The following is a 15,200-nucleotide window of genomic DNA, read 5'->3' as shown; positions in this document are numbered from 1 at the left end:
TGAATATTAGATTTATGCCTTCTGTATACTGAATTCAAGGAACTATTTCCATTCTTTGCCCGACTGCGCATTCTTATCAAAACAGACAGCGTGATACGTAACAACATTGGGAAGTTGACAAAATTTCTGCTGCAAAGGACATCAATTTGTACCTTAAAACATGGAGGAAGAAATAACATCAGGAAGTGACAACATAGTTACTGAATTCAATACTTATGAGGATTTCTTAGATTCGCAAATTTCTTCACTAGATTTGTATTATTTAGAGGTGAGTTGAAGAGCTGTTCATTTAGACTTGTCCCACATATTGACTTTCGTGTAATGTTATTTGTCTGTTGTAGGAATATCGGCGCTATGACAAACTGCAGTACCCTGGTAGCTGCTGATCTCCGATAGAGCGGAGGAGGAAGAAGAAGAAGAAGAAGAAGAAGAAGAAGAAGAAGAAGAAGCTTGTTCAGAAACCTATCCAAATTTTGACCCGTAACTCCGGCGTGGAGATACTAAAACATAGTCTACTCCAAATTAAGTAAATATTCATTAAATTTCCAAATAAAGACCATGAGTTAAAAGTCGATAGACCCTATGTTTATTACCTGTTTCGTGTCAATTTTCTTGTTATTTTTGGAGTATTTTTCGGAAAAAACAAATGCCCATTACTAGATCGATCTACTCGTCTCAAGTCAAGGGATATGGAGACTGGGCATTTTCCTCTATTGCTCCTCGCCTGTGGAATTCCCTCCCATCATCTATTGAAATTGACAACCTGGATCACTTTAAAGCTTCACTCAAAACTCACATCTTCCTTCAGACATTTAAATGCTTACTTTATTGGAGGAGCTTGTGCCTTTGAATGCTTTTTTGAACAGATATGGCGGGATACAAATGCTGGGAATCATCATCATCATCTTCAACCCTAACCCTATACACCGGAGTCTGTGTTACCCTATAGGCCTATACTTTTGTTTTCAATTTTAGTGGGGGGTACATGCATACCCCTGTAAAGAACTCTAGCCTTTATCTGTTATCTGGTTATCTTGATTAATTGGATTAACTTGTTGGAACCGATTTGAAAATCCTTTCCTGGATGCCCCGGCACGATTATGTTTTCAGGAACAGAGTGCTCAATGCAGTTGCCCTTTCCATTTTTATTTTGAAGTAAGGGTATCAAGAAATGGGTTAAATCTGAGATAAAACCTATACCGTGGAATTCTTTACACAATTTTCATGTTTTATTACTGATCATTTATTCTAATCTTCCAGGATGAAGAACTTGCGAGACAACTTGTTGAACTGGGATACAGAGGGAGTGGGGAAGTCTTGAAGAGAGAAGAATTTGAAGCCAGAAAACAAGCGGCAGAAGCCAGTAGACTGTCAAAAAGAAGCCAACAAAAGTAAGTCTTGTCGTATGTTAGATAGAAAAATCTGTCTGCTTGGAGGAGTTTCTTTTTAACATACACTGTATTATGTCTTTTGACATTCTCCTCCAAGACATTTGGTGAACCCAGATGTAGTTTCGGTGGAAAATTATCAACTAATGAAAGAGACTGATTTGTCTGTATGTATGTACATGTACATTCTCCTTTACAGGTCTTCTGTCTCAAATACACATGTTTGATAGAGGATGGGCATGAAGTAAACAAAAAATATGGGAATTTATATCATGTTGTAAGAAGTTGTGTTGGTTTATTGTCTAGTTTTAGGAACTTGTGCCCAAAGTGCTTGTCACTCCCTACCTCCCATCAGTAATGCCATGGTGAATGCCATAAGAAAATACATCATCTGTATCCATGTATTGGAATTTTTTATATGACAATATCAAGCAAAAACTAATAATAAACACAAAAAGGAACATTCATTGTATACATGTACATATGTATATATTATTATTTTTAGGGGGTGGTTAATACACATGGATATTCAAGTAAAATTTAAACATTATATTTATGTGAGCCATAATCATTGAAGGCTTCCATGGTGGTGAAAGGTATGAGTAAAGCATGTGATTACAACACATATTCTTTTGGGTGTAATAAGTGTTCATTGAATTCATATATTTAATCTTTCAAATGATTTATTATGAATGGTCAGGACTCTAGCCAGCTCTGGAAAGGATCTGAAGAACTCATTCTTGAAGGCCCTAGCCCAGCGGGAGGAAGCCAACAGGAGTGGTAAGATGACCTCAATCATCTTCATCCGAGACAAGAACTCGAGAGGACAGGAGATCTCAGGGTACATTGACTACGCTCATAGACTCAAGACGGAGGACTTTGAACCGTACTTCAGCGGAAGGAAGAGGCTTCTCCCGAGGCCGTCAGACTTGAGGTGGGTATCCCCTTTCCAATCAGGGTGTAATCCATCATATCATAACCTTCATGCATCTAGGACAAACTATAAGTTATTTAAGTTATTTGTCATTTATGTATTGGTTTGTAAAATCTGATCAGCAGCAGAAGCTGAATGATAAGTCATATGAAACCTAGAAATATTGTAATAATAATAATAATAATTAACAACATTTGTATAGCGCTTATCACAAAATATGTCTCTAAGCGCTTAATAAAAATAGAAAGAGAAGGAATTTTTGTATGTACATGTATGATTATGAATCTTGTAATGCAAATAATTACATGTGAGATGCATAATACAACAGGAGTTTGCATAGAATTTTTGTTCTACAGGTGGTGAGCTAAATGTTAGGGGTCTCATGCATCAGGTCCTTGTCGACTGAATAAAGTTGAGTACATCCAGAGCATAGGAGATATTAAGGAGAGAGAAAGAAATAAACTGGTAGGGATTGATTGGGGGGGGGGGCGGGGGGGGGGGGGGAGACAGCGAGGAGAAATTGTTGGATTGAAAGCTGTCCATAGGAAGAGTATGTTCATTCATTGCGTGATTGTTCAAGAATCAAGCAATGAAGTACTCTTTCGCTCATTTGAACCTACTAAATGTAATGGTACCAAAGACAATAGTTGAAATCTAACCTTCCTACCTACTGTTAATTTATGAAGTATTCTTGTTGTCTTCTTTCCAACAGCTTTTACAATTGGGAGACACAGACATCAACATCTAACCCAACTCCAAACTACCAGGTCATCGCTGAGAATGCAACCGGGCTCCTCTTCAAGAATAAACGTGATCGCAAGATCCTCAATGTGGATCCTAAAGCGCCCTCTCCAGGTGATAACTCTACAAGGACTCCCATCGAGTGTCCACAGTACATCCAGGTCGTCATCTATGATCATATCACCAGGAGAAAGACATAAGAAATTAGAAATTTGGGGCTTTGGAAGGACTTTAAAAAGAAAAATCACCTGTCAGACACAATTATATTCTATAGTAACAACACTTAAAAGGTGACAGACATGAGAACTGAGAAATTTCTAAATTTAGAAGAAACTTTGAAAATCTGCTATTGGAAAATTAGCCTTTCACATACTGTATTAGATATTATGCCAACAGCCACATTAAACCTGCACCACCTCCCCCTCTCTATTTCAGCTGTTATATTTGTACAAGGTCAATATTTTCCAATGAAAATAGTTCTCTTGTGTAGGTGCATTTCTAATTTATTGAATAAAGCATGAGATCCATTTGCTATTGAGTCTATTAATAGTCCTAAACTGAAAGGTCTGCAAATTAAGGCTACATGTATATATCAAGCAACTTTTTAGAAATCAAATCCCTTAATTTTAGACAAAAATCCTTGTCTAAGTTGAAATTGTACATGTGGAGGGGTTGTGATTTTATTCATTCATCATTACTATTAATTATTTTTGCCCGTTTAATAATACATTGTTCAAATACCTTACATTATCTAATTAAATATGACCATAGGCTTAAATCTATTGGGCCTTGTGTAATACTAACTTTATAATATGACTTCACCAATGTTATAATGCCTTTCAAGTTATCAGGAACCCCCCCCCCCCTTCAAGTTTATTTTCTGAATGGACTGAAAAGAATAAAGAACTAAGAATGACATTTCTCATTTGACATGCCTTTCTTTGCCGAGATTTATTCCAAGAAAGATCACTCACGATTCAGCTACCTTCATGTTCTATAAAATATTGTTAGTGCTTTCTTTTTTATGAAGTTAGATTATTATTTGGAACATTCTTGTTTGTTATTGTCTAAGTGTGAACTGTTTGTTTGTTATAGTGTATTCTTACCTTTGGGGGGGGGGGGGGGGGGAGGTTAGGCATTTAAATCTGGTCCTAAAATTATGAAAAAAAGATCAGAAATGTTAATGTTACTATACCAAGGACATGATATAGCATTATTTGTATAAAATATTGTGAATTGTAAATATTGTATATTTTATATCTTATTGCTTAAATAATATCATTAAATGCATAAGGAAGTAGCTGATAACGATTTTTGACTGTACTTTTTTGCAAGGAAAAGGAGGCTATTTGTGTTATGTGATGTTAGTTCTTCACAAGATTTTTCTTTTACTAATAGATAATAGGTAGGTATTATATTCAAAGAAACAGAAGAAATGAGATGTGGGGAGTGAGTAAATAGGAAATGTCACCCATTATAAGAGAGAGAAAAAGTAGAAAAGAAGACAAGGGAAAGGAAGGGGAGAGAAGAAGAAGAAGAAAACGAGAGAGGGAGAGAGAGGGGGGAGAGAGAGAGAGAGGGGGTGAGAGAGAGATGAGTTTCTCATATCATGGACTCGCAAAACGGGAAACTGAGTTTTCAATCTAGTCAACTTTGTACTGAGATAATAGCTTGAATAGCGCCACCTTTCGATTGACTGCTATATTTCAGCTTTTAAAGAAGTTTTCGACAGGGCATCTACACAAAGAATTTACATGATGTGCTTTCGCATATCAGACAATGGGCCTGCTATATTATTAGGAAGATTAAATGTTTAACTTGGCCTTCTATTTTGCTCACATCAAGTTCCAATTTCTTCTTTAAATCTTGTAATCCTAACCAATTATCGTATCCAAACAGTTATTTTTTTCAAAAGCAAGGATACCAACAAGTTTTTTGTTTAAATTTACAATATCGTACAAAGCTATCCATCTCTCTCTCTCTCTCTCTCTCTCTCTCTCTCTCTCTCTCTCTCTCTCTCTCTCTCTCTCTCCTTCTCTCTCCTCTCTCTCTCTCTCTCTCTCTCCTCTCTCCCTCCCTCCCTCTCTCTCTCTCTCTCTCTCTCTCTCTCTCTCTCTCTCTCTCTCTCTCTCCCTACCTCCTCCTTCTCCCCTCTCCTATATTCTTCCTTCAGTATTTTCTCTATTATATGCCAGAACACCGATGTGAGAAACTATCCGTAATCATGAATACCCATCAAGAATATTTTCTCTTGCCGATGATTCTTTCGTTTGCTTACTCCCCCCCCCCCTCTCTATCTCTCTCTCTCTCTCTCACTTACTCTCTGTTTTTCGTTCTTTCTGTCTTTCTTTCAGTCTTTCATTCTTTCTTTCTTTATTTCTATGTTATACTTGATTTACTCCTAGCCCCTAATAACCTTACATGCCCTTGTCACAGTTTTCAATATGTACTTGGGAGAATATTTGTAACAGAATACTTCTGAAACACTATTTGTGACCTAAAAGAACACGATGGTTATTTTTTCTTCAATAACGCTCCTGTCCCCCTCGGCTCATTTCGCAGACTGATGTTCTAATTTATGTCCATTGGGAGACAATATAGACATATTTTATCTCGCGAACTGTGGCGTGTCGGACAAAAACTATACTTTTTAAGATTTGTGGGTTCATGGTCACTATCAACCTCATCACGGGAAAGGTGCACGTTAATAGGTGGCTACTTTAAAGGAAATATCCGGGCTCAAATCAAACAAATAGTAGTATGTTTGAGATATTTAAAGGGAAATAGTCAAGCATGACGTGAAGTGGCCAGAGGTTATTAGTTATTAAATTAACTCGGACGAACGCTTGGCTTGATTTCGAAAACCTTTGTTATCTACCTTTGTAATTCTCTCAAAGTTTAAATTTCGGAAGGAAATTTGTTTTGGGGTATTTTTTCAACTTAAACTGACTTATTAGCCATATGATTTTTTAAAAATATTTTGTTAATAGCATAATCAAATTGCCAAACCCAGGCTAGGGAAAAGTTGAAATAAGTCATCGCTCACAGCCATACTTGTAAAGCGAACTCATATAATTTAGAGCTGTCAGCCTATTATATTAACGAACCAGATCAATTTCCAAAACGAGCCCCCACCCGGCCATCCCTCCCCTCACCCACCCCTTCCCTCATTTCAATGCCTGTGCGACCTGGAGCTTTCTCTTTGTAGGGGCCTTTCATCATGAAGTTCTTTTAAAATGAGAATGTTTCTCTCATTCTTCTTTTCTTTACTGTACGAGATACTCCGTTCAGTTAATTCCCACTTTAATATCATACCAGATTGATAGGTTTGAGGTAACAAACAATACATTAGATTCATACTTACTACTCTGCTTGACACTCGCCATCAGCAATATGAATGAAAGAATCTATTCATCGACAACTATAGAATGTGTCATCTCATAGTGCAGAGAAGCATTTTAACCCTTCTGAACTAACGATGAACTATATTTAGAAGTATTGAAGGAAAAATAATTGAAATGTAATCATGTAATCAATTACATTATAAAAAAAAACAGTTGACCGGATGATTAACATCATCTTTTTTAAATATTTAATTATTGAAATATCGTCATGACCAAGAAGCTATAACTATCATTATGTATGCAAATAAATGTTCTGTGGATAATTTAAAAAAGAGTCAATCGCAAGGCAAAGTTCAAGTCAATAACATAAGATATATTTATATTTTTAAAAGCACGACTATCTCCCACATATTACAATTTTGGAGAGCATAAAATCGCAGGAAGTCGCAAGTGATGTAACTTGACCCTTTTCTGCCTTTCATTTAGCCTAACATTTTCTTTCATAAGATCTATATTCAAGCTCCATGTCCTTATGATTTTACAGTTTATAGTTTGTGATATCGAATTTTCTTTATCATGGTAAAGCCGGAGCAGCGACAAATGAAAATGAAACTAGACTAAACTAGACTAAACGAGACGGTTGACTTTTTAAGAATATCATTTGAGTTGACATTATCCTGTCATCATAGGATACCTGCATTTATCGTTTGATTAAAAACAATTGCCAAATCATGAAATAAGTTAACATTTTCAAATCCTTTAATGTAGAAGGAGGTAGAACAATATATTTTACCTGGAAACCGAACCGTATTTGATTAGAATTTAGTAGAAATGTCATGAATATCTAGAACAAGGATTTACTCCATTTATCTTCGACATATCATTGTCCTGTCTGTCCCTGGGTTATCCTGGTTGTCGGGAAGCTCTTCATGCTTCCTTTCGTTCAACAAAGTCATCGTTTCTCGCTTTTAAAATTATTTCGAGTCTCTGATCCGTCATTCTTGAAACAAAGAACTGGCAATCTTCAAATCTTCAAATATTCAACTTCTCACTTAGATTGCTGACTTACTCTTCTTTCCTTTAGCTTTGTACCGATATGGATGGCAGACTGAGAACAGTATCAATACATTTACTTCCATCCTATTCAAGTTGGTTTGAATTCTACTAATTCAGTTTAACCCAACACTGGGTAGCTGGGTATAAGATCATAGTTATCAAAGGAAAACTTGTACCTCAGACCATGCTATGACTAACTTTCTTTGTTAAACAAAAATATGAGCAAAATCGTAAATCCAGCGTCGGGTTTAAAGTTTAGTAGAAGACGGGGTATTGTGTTTGACAACCAGCTTTCTCTTGTCGCAAAAATCAGAGTAATTTTATACTGCATATTTGTCATTAAAAAAAAATAGTGCTACAATGTTATATTTTATACTGCATATTTGTCATTAAAAGAAAATAGTGCTACAATGTTATATTTTATACTGCATATTTGTCATTAAAAGAAAATAGTGCTACAATGTTATCGCAAGTTAAGTAGGCGTTGAACCTGTTTGTTTTTTTCTCCACAAAACACAATTCTGGTCGGGTAAATGTAGCCCATACGTTACGAAGCAAAATAGTGTTATCTGAAATGATATATTTCTTGACAAATAAAAACCATTTCTTGCAATGATTTTAGAAAAAAATGAACCAGACACTAAACTAACGTCAACCTCCGGCGAGTTGTAGCAGTCTCCCGAGGGATATCTTTGTCTTCAGACCACAGGACTCGTGTTCAACGACGGAAAAATCGGGAGAACTTTATCGGCGCGCGTCAATCATCTCGTACTTTTGGTTACCATGCCAACTAAATTGGCGGCGCGGTTTACTGACCGTGCGGTAGCGGTATGAAAGAAAGTATACAATGAAGATATTTATAAATAATGAAATATGACTTTAATAATCTGTGCTCCTCATCATTAAGTTAATGCTGGTAAACAAAGTGGTAATGGAAAACTATTATCTTGTTTTTCGCTTGTGATGTTCTAAATATAGGCTTTGTTTACCTCATGTGGAAGTTTGAATAACATTGAACGAATTTTCTATTTTATTTCGTTATTAATTTTGTTTTTATTTCTGTTTCAAAAGCTATGGAAATTAAAATTAATTTCTAATGGATCGTTTGACTTCAAAAGTGCACTTATTAGGGCATCATACAATTTGTTGCATATTTTCAATTGCATCATTTATGTTTTGCTTTGTTTTTGCTGTTATTTGTTAATGTTTTTTTTTCTTCTTTTCTTTTGCCCTTTTTTTTGGGGGGGGGGGGGGGTGGGGGTCTTTTGATTTGTTTCTTTGTATTGGTTTGTGCTGTTCTCTGAAATTATTATTAATTTGATGAATACTGACAAAATGGTGCAAGAGAAGTGTCAATATTAATCTTATATAAATTATATAGTACTTTCAAATTGGGGTTGTGGCTCAACCTATTTTTATTTTCTATAATGATCACTTGCTTTCTGTCTGACCTGTGTCAATGCACTTGTTTAGCCAGGTGTAGACAGCAATCGAAGATTGTGATATGTGTAATTTCCTATGCACAGTCGGCGGAAACACACATGACGAAATGCATGCAAGAAAGATCTTAAATCTAATCGTGAACAGCAACAGCAGCATGAACAACAGCAACATAAGCAATCACATTATTTAATTCATCGACTCAGCAAGCACCGGACACAATGTTTTGATTAGTTATTGCAAATTGGCGTAGCGTTAGGAGGAGCAAGGGGCGTGATAAATCGAATGACCTCAACAACACCCTCCAAAAGAGAGAGAGAGAAAGAGAGAGAGAGAGAGAGAGAGAGAGAGAGAGGGAGAGAGAGAGAGAGAGAGAGAGAGATAGATAGATAGAGAGAGAGAGGGGGGGGGGACAATATTGGACGAAATGGAGAGGGGAAAAGCAACGAGAAAAAAAAAACATACGAGAAAACAGACGATTTAACACTTATTATTTCCTCGCATTTCATCCTCCTAGTTATCTTTGAATTAAGTATCTTTTAAAAGTTTTTATTTTGCTGTTGTCGTTATCATTATCATCATTAATACAAACGAAAATTGTCAACATGGATGTATGACTGTTTGCAACTGAATGATTTTAAATACCGCGACGGCCAATAAGCGGCATCTTAGCCGAAACTCTAGGGGAGGACGGAAAATAAATAGCTCCCCCATTATGTTCTCGAACATTCATAATTACGTCGTTAGGGGTGTAGTCTGTACATACAGTCCATCTTAGAGACATGAGACGTACTTTCGAAATCGAATAATAGTGTCCTTCATTCAATATAATAAATATTTATGTGTCTTGAGTTTTGGTCGAGAACACAAAATAACATTGTGTACAAAATATCTACTCAGATACATTGTAGGTATTTTGTGACATAAGAGGCCTACTTGTATTTTAGGGGAAGAAAGATATTGTAGAACTTTCAAGCAGATTTGAATTTCAAAGATATTCTTCTGAGTTTTGATAATAAAGACGGAAACAAAGTAATCCTAAAAGCTTGTACATAGAGAGAGAACAAGAAGTTATTTAGTGTGATGATATCATTAGCCTCTATTTCTTTAAAACTCAATATCTACAAAAGACTGTAAACTTGAAGAGACAATATCACCGATTTAATCATTTTTATAAGAAATATTTCTCTCCTTGAATGTCTCCTTGCTTATCTCGAGGTCCATAATATTATTGTTCGCCATTGTCTCAAAATTTTCCATCAGTCTATCATCATATTCTGGAAATGTGAGTTATATATCTGGTATACTTTCCTGTCGACCTCAAAAAAGTTTCCAGATTAAAACTATAAGAATGTTACGAATATTACGCACCATGAAGAGTGTAATAGTTCTCCAGGATCTAACGAGCAGGGGGTGGTTAGCAAAGGAGCGACCCGCCTTAGCATCTGGTCTCCGGTGCAACATCGGTGTGATGCGGCCTGTTCGGAGGGATCGGCATGTCGTCTCGTTACCATGGTAACCAGATGTTGCATGTCTTGGAGCGCTGGAGCAGACTCAACTGGTTCCGCCAATGACGAGCATGTTTCTCATGCTCATCATTTATCGCATAAGGCAATACACGTGGTGTTTTAGGAATGCATGGATTAAAAGTCGAAAACATTTCATTGATTGTAGTATTGTAGTATAGGCCTAATAGCTCGGCGATGGGTCGAGCCAAATAGAGAGACGGGGCATGGATACATAGATATTAAGATAGGGAGAGAGAGAGAGAGGGGGGGGGGGGAGGGGTAGAGGACGTTTCAATCGTTGTATGAATGTAGGTTAATAGACCCCTAAGTAAAGAACTTATTTCCTAGCTAACAAGAGAAATGATAACTAAAAAGATGAACATGACGTCACGCGTACGTCATTTATGCAGACTGTTAATGTATTGGACTTACGAATTCAATAATATTTGTTATCGAGTACTTGGACTCTTACGTCATTAGTGACCATGATGAAGTGGCGCATTACAGGTAATAAGGATCCTGAATGAAAACAAATAATTGTAGAATAAAGAATTAAAAGTATTCATCGAATAATAATAATAATAATAGCTAGTTCTAATATATAGCGCTTTTCAGGACAGACGGCCCTCTCAAAGCGCTTTACAGATATAAATATTATTACCCTGGTCATTGGATTCAGGCTTACCGGCACACAATGTATGCACATTCTCCACTACCTGGGGAGCATTCCAGCCAGGCGTCTTTTTTTTACAAGCGCACACTTGCTAATCTAAGCACATAAGCTTTCGCATTCTACCGGGTACCCATTTAACACCTGGGTGGAGAGTGGCAAATGTAGATCAATGTCTTGCCAAGGGACATTAGTGCCGCGGTGGGACTTGAACCGCGGACCTTGTGATCCTCTGTCCAGTAACATATCCACTCGTCCACGACAGCTCTAATAATGCCATTATTCGATGAATACTTTTAATCATTAATGGGTATGGTAAAGTGGAATGCCTACAAATCTTCATATTCTGTTATTTTGTCAATTATAGTCGGATGTTTAGATTTTTAAACCAACGTTTTATCCCTATGCAAGACAAATTTACAAAGTAATGAGGCTGTACAATATGGATGCGAGTACAGATAAGGTTTCAACACATACATGTATATTTGTTAGAGTAGGCGTGAGGGCTGAGTGGTAGAGCAGTGATATTCTAACCGGGGGATCCCGGGTTCGGAACCAAGTCAATTCACTATAATGCCATTTGGTTAGGCAAAAATTATCATTACCAAGTCTGTCGGTCCACTGGTTGCTTACTTACAGGCCTAAATATGCTTTGCTGGCAGTCAGGTAGAACAAACATCATCATCAAACAAATGAAAATGGTAATAAACATTATGATAGCAAGATAATATCGCTACATGTACCTTCATTATGAAGGGCTGATTATCATTATTGATGAAACAAATTTGTGCAATATCTTTTTAATTATTCAAAATGGGTTATGTGCCAGACGTATTTTGATCAAAACGGATCAATATTCACAGCCTATTACTTTGCAAAATATTCCACTTACAGGCAAACAGATGTCTATAGTTTTCTCAAATGAACAGTAACTGAAGTCATTTATATAGACAAGTGAAGAAGAAATAATTAAAAGGGATTTAGAGCCGAAAATGTCTCGAAGTATCTTTTACGGTTGTTTCATCATTTCTTCCTCACTTGTCTATTTTTCGTCAACCCCCGCAGGGCTACTTTTACGTATTATCTCCTTCATTTATATATATATCTTCTATCGATCGTAGTAATGGTTGATTAACGCTCAGACATCTAATTATAGCATGGTGAGAGAATGCTTTCGTGGAGCTGTCTTCTCATCATTGACTTATTGATTGTCTGTATGTATATTTACATCAGATGAGTTCTAAAAAGCATAAATTATACCTAGCATCATGACATGCGTTTTCATCATAAAAAACTCATCTGATTTGATTTGATTTGATTTTTTTTTTAGAGTCTAGAAAGTCTTGTCTTTTACCAACTAGTACTTTTCAGTGTATGATCATATAGTTTACAATATCTGTTCGTAATGCTGAAAATGATATATAGAGGGACCTTATCTAAATATAATGCGGAATTACGAAGCCCTAATGACCATTACCCGAATGACGAACCCTATTTTATGTTTTGAATTATATATTGAGCCCAACAATTATTTCGGAAAGTTTCAGTCCAAACAAAAAAGCGACACTTACTGCATGTGCTTAAACTAAACATCTCTTCATTCGGATGCTTGAGCTAGTTGTAGACGGCTAACAGAAGACATATGGAAAATATTCACTATTTTAGAACAAGCCATCCGGTAATTTTGTTTTATTAGTTAATTATAATGTCCCAAATACATCGTATTGTTAAAAACAAATGATGATCCCACCCCGACCCCTCCCCCCCCCCCCGCATGCTAAATAATACCTTAAATTCTACAATATCAGGTTTAAAATCAATTACAATGCTGACAGCAATGGTCATTGTTACACATAATACGGGGGACATAATTCATTCTTTGTCAGACGATCACGACTGATCAATGCCCTATCGATATGTCAACGAGTATATTTACTCCCAGTAAATTGACTGAATAACACCTTGGCTAAATTGCTTCAATACTTGTCGCAGAAAATTTGCGAATAATTCAATCAAAGCCGAAAATGTGGGTCACGGTATATTTCTCCAGTGTGCCACATATCAATTTTTGCGAGCTTGATGTTTTATTTGAGGAGGTATAGAGCAAAATAAAGCTAGCTTTCAACGACTTGACTCCCACGACCTCACCTACTCATGTTTGCAATGAGGGGGATAAATGGACGGCCTAGATTGCGTTGTGCAGGAAATAGATGTATTGGCAAGAGGTGTGAGGTATTGTGATGACTTTATGAAGAGATGTCAACATTTAAGGCCGTGTTCTCATTATGGAATTCTGCTTGATTTGAACCAACTTCGTATGAATCATGTTGGCTCCCTATACGGTTCCACGCAGTTTACGGGATCAGTACCCTCAAGGAGCGGTTTATCGCTATTGCGTAGGCACGATGTGGCCCATGTTAGAATAGGACAAATCCCTCTTAAAGGGGCTATAGCATGACGAGACTATGCGTCTTTCCCGAGGGCCACTCGGAGAAAATCGGGTATAATACGACTACGGACGACGCGACCGCAGTAGGCCTACGTATTCACGTGTGTGCAACATATATACGAGAAACCGAAGTGTGAGGAGAACTTCGGTCTGTTTCGCGAACGCTAGCGCGCGCTCGTTAATCAAGTCCATTCGTCGTGCAGTTGTCCAAAAGAAGACATAGATGGCGTCAACCAGTATTTCCCATGCTACAGCGCCCTTTAAAGGAACATGATTTCCATGTTTTGTTATGTCCCCTCTTAATCATTCCAAAAATGTAATTTGGTTGTTCTTGTTATCACCCACTTATCTGTAAAAGGTCTTAATTATCTATATGCAGCCTACATGTATTTATAGTATCTTTTGAGTATACATGTATGTATTTTCCACTATGCCACAACACATTGTTGCAAGTGGTGCGTATACGCCCCCTGCCGACAGTGCTCGGATGATAGTGACAACACGGTGTACTATAGTGATAGTGGAAATTTAGGGTCAAGTGTATAAGTCATTATTCAATGTAGAGGGTCTTATTAGTTTAATCGAGAAAATATTTGTGTGGTACTGCTCATCTTTCGCTCTGACCCCATCCCCCGTAAAAATTAACGCCCACGTAAACATAATTTACAGAAAGGATAACGTGAAGATTAAGCATTTGTTTCTTCCATGATTTCCTACATTAGTTTCACGATTTCCAATCGAAATTAAAATCCCCCATTCGTCCTCTTTCTCTCCATATGATATTCATTTTCGACGCGTCTATTTATTGTAAGGCTCCCATGACCCAATTGTTGAATGAGTAACCTCTTTGTAAGGCAATAAGACATTATCGTTCCACTTCTTGATTTGATTTGACACTTTCCTCGATCAAGGGGTTGATGTTAGGTCATGTGATAAATCAAAATGCAACATTTCCAACACCTCACAAAAATGATTAATTGTTCGAAATACAACTGCGCCTGAACTTCGCGTGAGCTTTGCCCAGAAGTGGTAGAATTTTTATTACACCGGAACGTATATTTACGAAGTGTGATTTATGATTTACAGTTTATTCCCAAAAATCTTTCACCACACGTATCCATGCAGTCTGTTCTAAAAAGAATATACGAATTCAGGGGGAAAAGGCAAAATCAAAAGTTAAGAATTGCAAGAAATGAATTGTAATGTCAAAAAGTTCTTTAAACATCACATCAAGATATTTTTGTAATATTACTAGGCAATTTTTCTGACGTATATAAAGTCGAACTTCTTTTTTACGCGTTTAGGAAGACTTACAGTATTAATATTGATCAATACCAATGAGGCTACCCTTGATTTAATAATTTAAAACAATTTGTCGGAGTTACATGTAATATCCTCTAAAGAATTCTGACAAGCCCACCGATGCCTGTGTATAACATTTTTTGTGTGCCCCTAACTGAAATAACTAATTAAAATTTGAAATGGCATTTGGGGGTGGGGGGGGGGTGTAATTTCAGATTCAATGGAGAATGGCAAATGTAGAGTAATTTCTTACCAAAGGACTTTACTGCCGAGCTGGGATTCGAACCCTTAACCCTAGGATTGAGAGTACAGTGACACCACTATCATGTGAATATGGGATGGTTAAAAAAGCTTATTATCTTTACGAT

General features: G+C 36.8%; 1 protein-coding gene across 2 annotated transcripts; it reads left to right on the top strand.

The window, feature by feature from the left end:
* The first annotated feature begins 15 nt into the window (after positions 1 to 15).
* LOC752490 (cilia- and flagella-associated protein 299) lies at positions 16 to 4,106 on the top strand. Of its 2 annotated transcripts, XR_004062993.1 has the most exons (5): positions 16 to 268; positions 1,261 to 1,391; positions 2,089 to 2,322; positions 3,035 to 3,516; positions 3,554 to 4,106. XR_004062993.1 is itself a non-coding variant. In XM_011664700.2 (4 exons), exons 1-4 carry the CDS (start codon positions 161 to 163, stop codon positions 3,261 to 3,263), a joined length of 702 nt encoding a protein of 233 aa, XP_011663002.2. In that variant the 5' UTR covers positions 16 to 160; the 3' UTR covers positions 3,264 to 4,106. The 2 variants fall into 2 exon arrangements, 1 of the variants encoding a protein (XP_011663002.2); XM_011664700.2 differs by having other exon boundaries at positions 3,035 to 4,106.
* Positions 4,107 to 15,200: the final 11,094 nt, after the last annotated feature.

Source organism: Strongylocentrotus purpuratus, unplaced genomic scaffold (assembly GCF_000002235.5).
Source record: "Strongylocentrotus purpuratus isolate Spur 01 unplaced genomic scaffold, Spur_5.0 spur5_scaffold_10, whole genome shotgun sequence".
Taxonomy (NCBI): Eukaryota; Metazoa; Echinodermata; class Echinoidea; order Camarodonta; family Strongylocentrotidae; genus Strongylocentrotus; species Strongylocentrotus purpuratus.
This window is presented reverse-complemented; position numbering and strand designations above follow the sequence as displayed.

Bases quoted from the DNA above. Each gene is read 5' to 3' on its own strand.
- LOC752490 (XM_011664700.2), top strand. From the start codon at position 161: ATGGAGGAAGAAATAACATCAGGAAGTGACAACATAGTTACTGAATTC. The intron at 269-1,260 runs GTGAGTTGAAGA...CTAATCTTCCAG, and splicing joins TAGATTTGTATTATTTAGAG to GATGAAGAACTTGCGAGACA. The intron at 1,392-2,088 runs GTAAGTCTTGTC...ATGAATGGTCAG, and splicing joins TCAAAAAGAAGCCAACAAAA to GACTCTAGCCAGCTCTGGAA.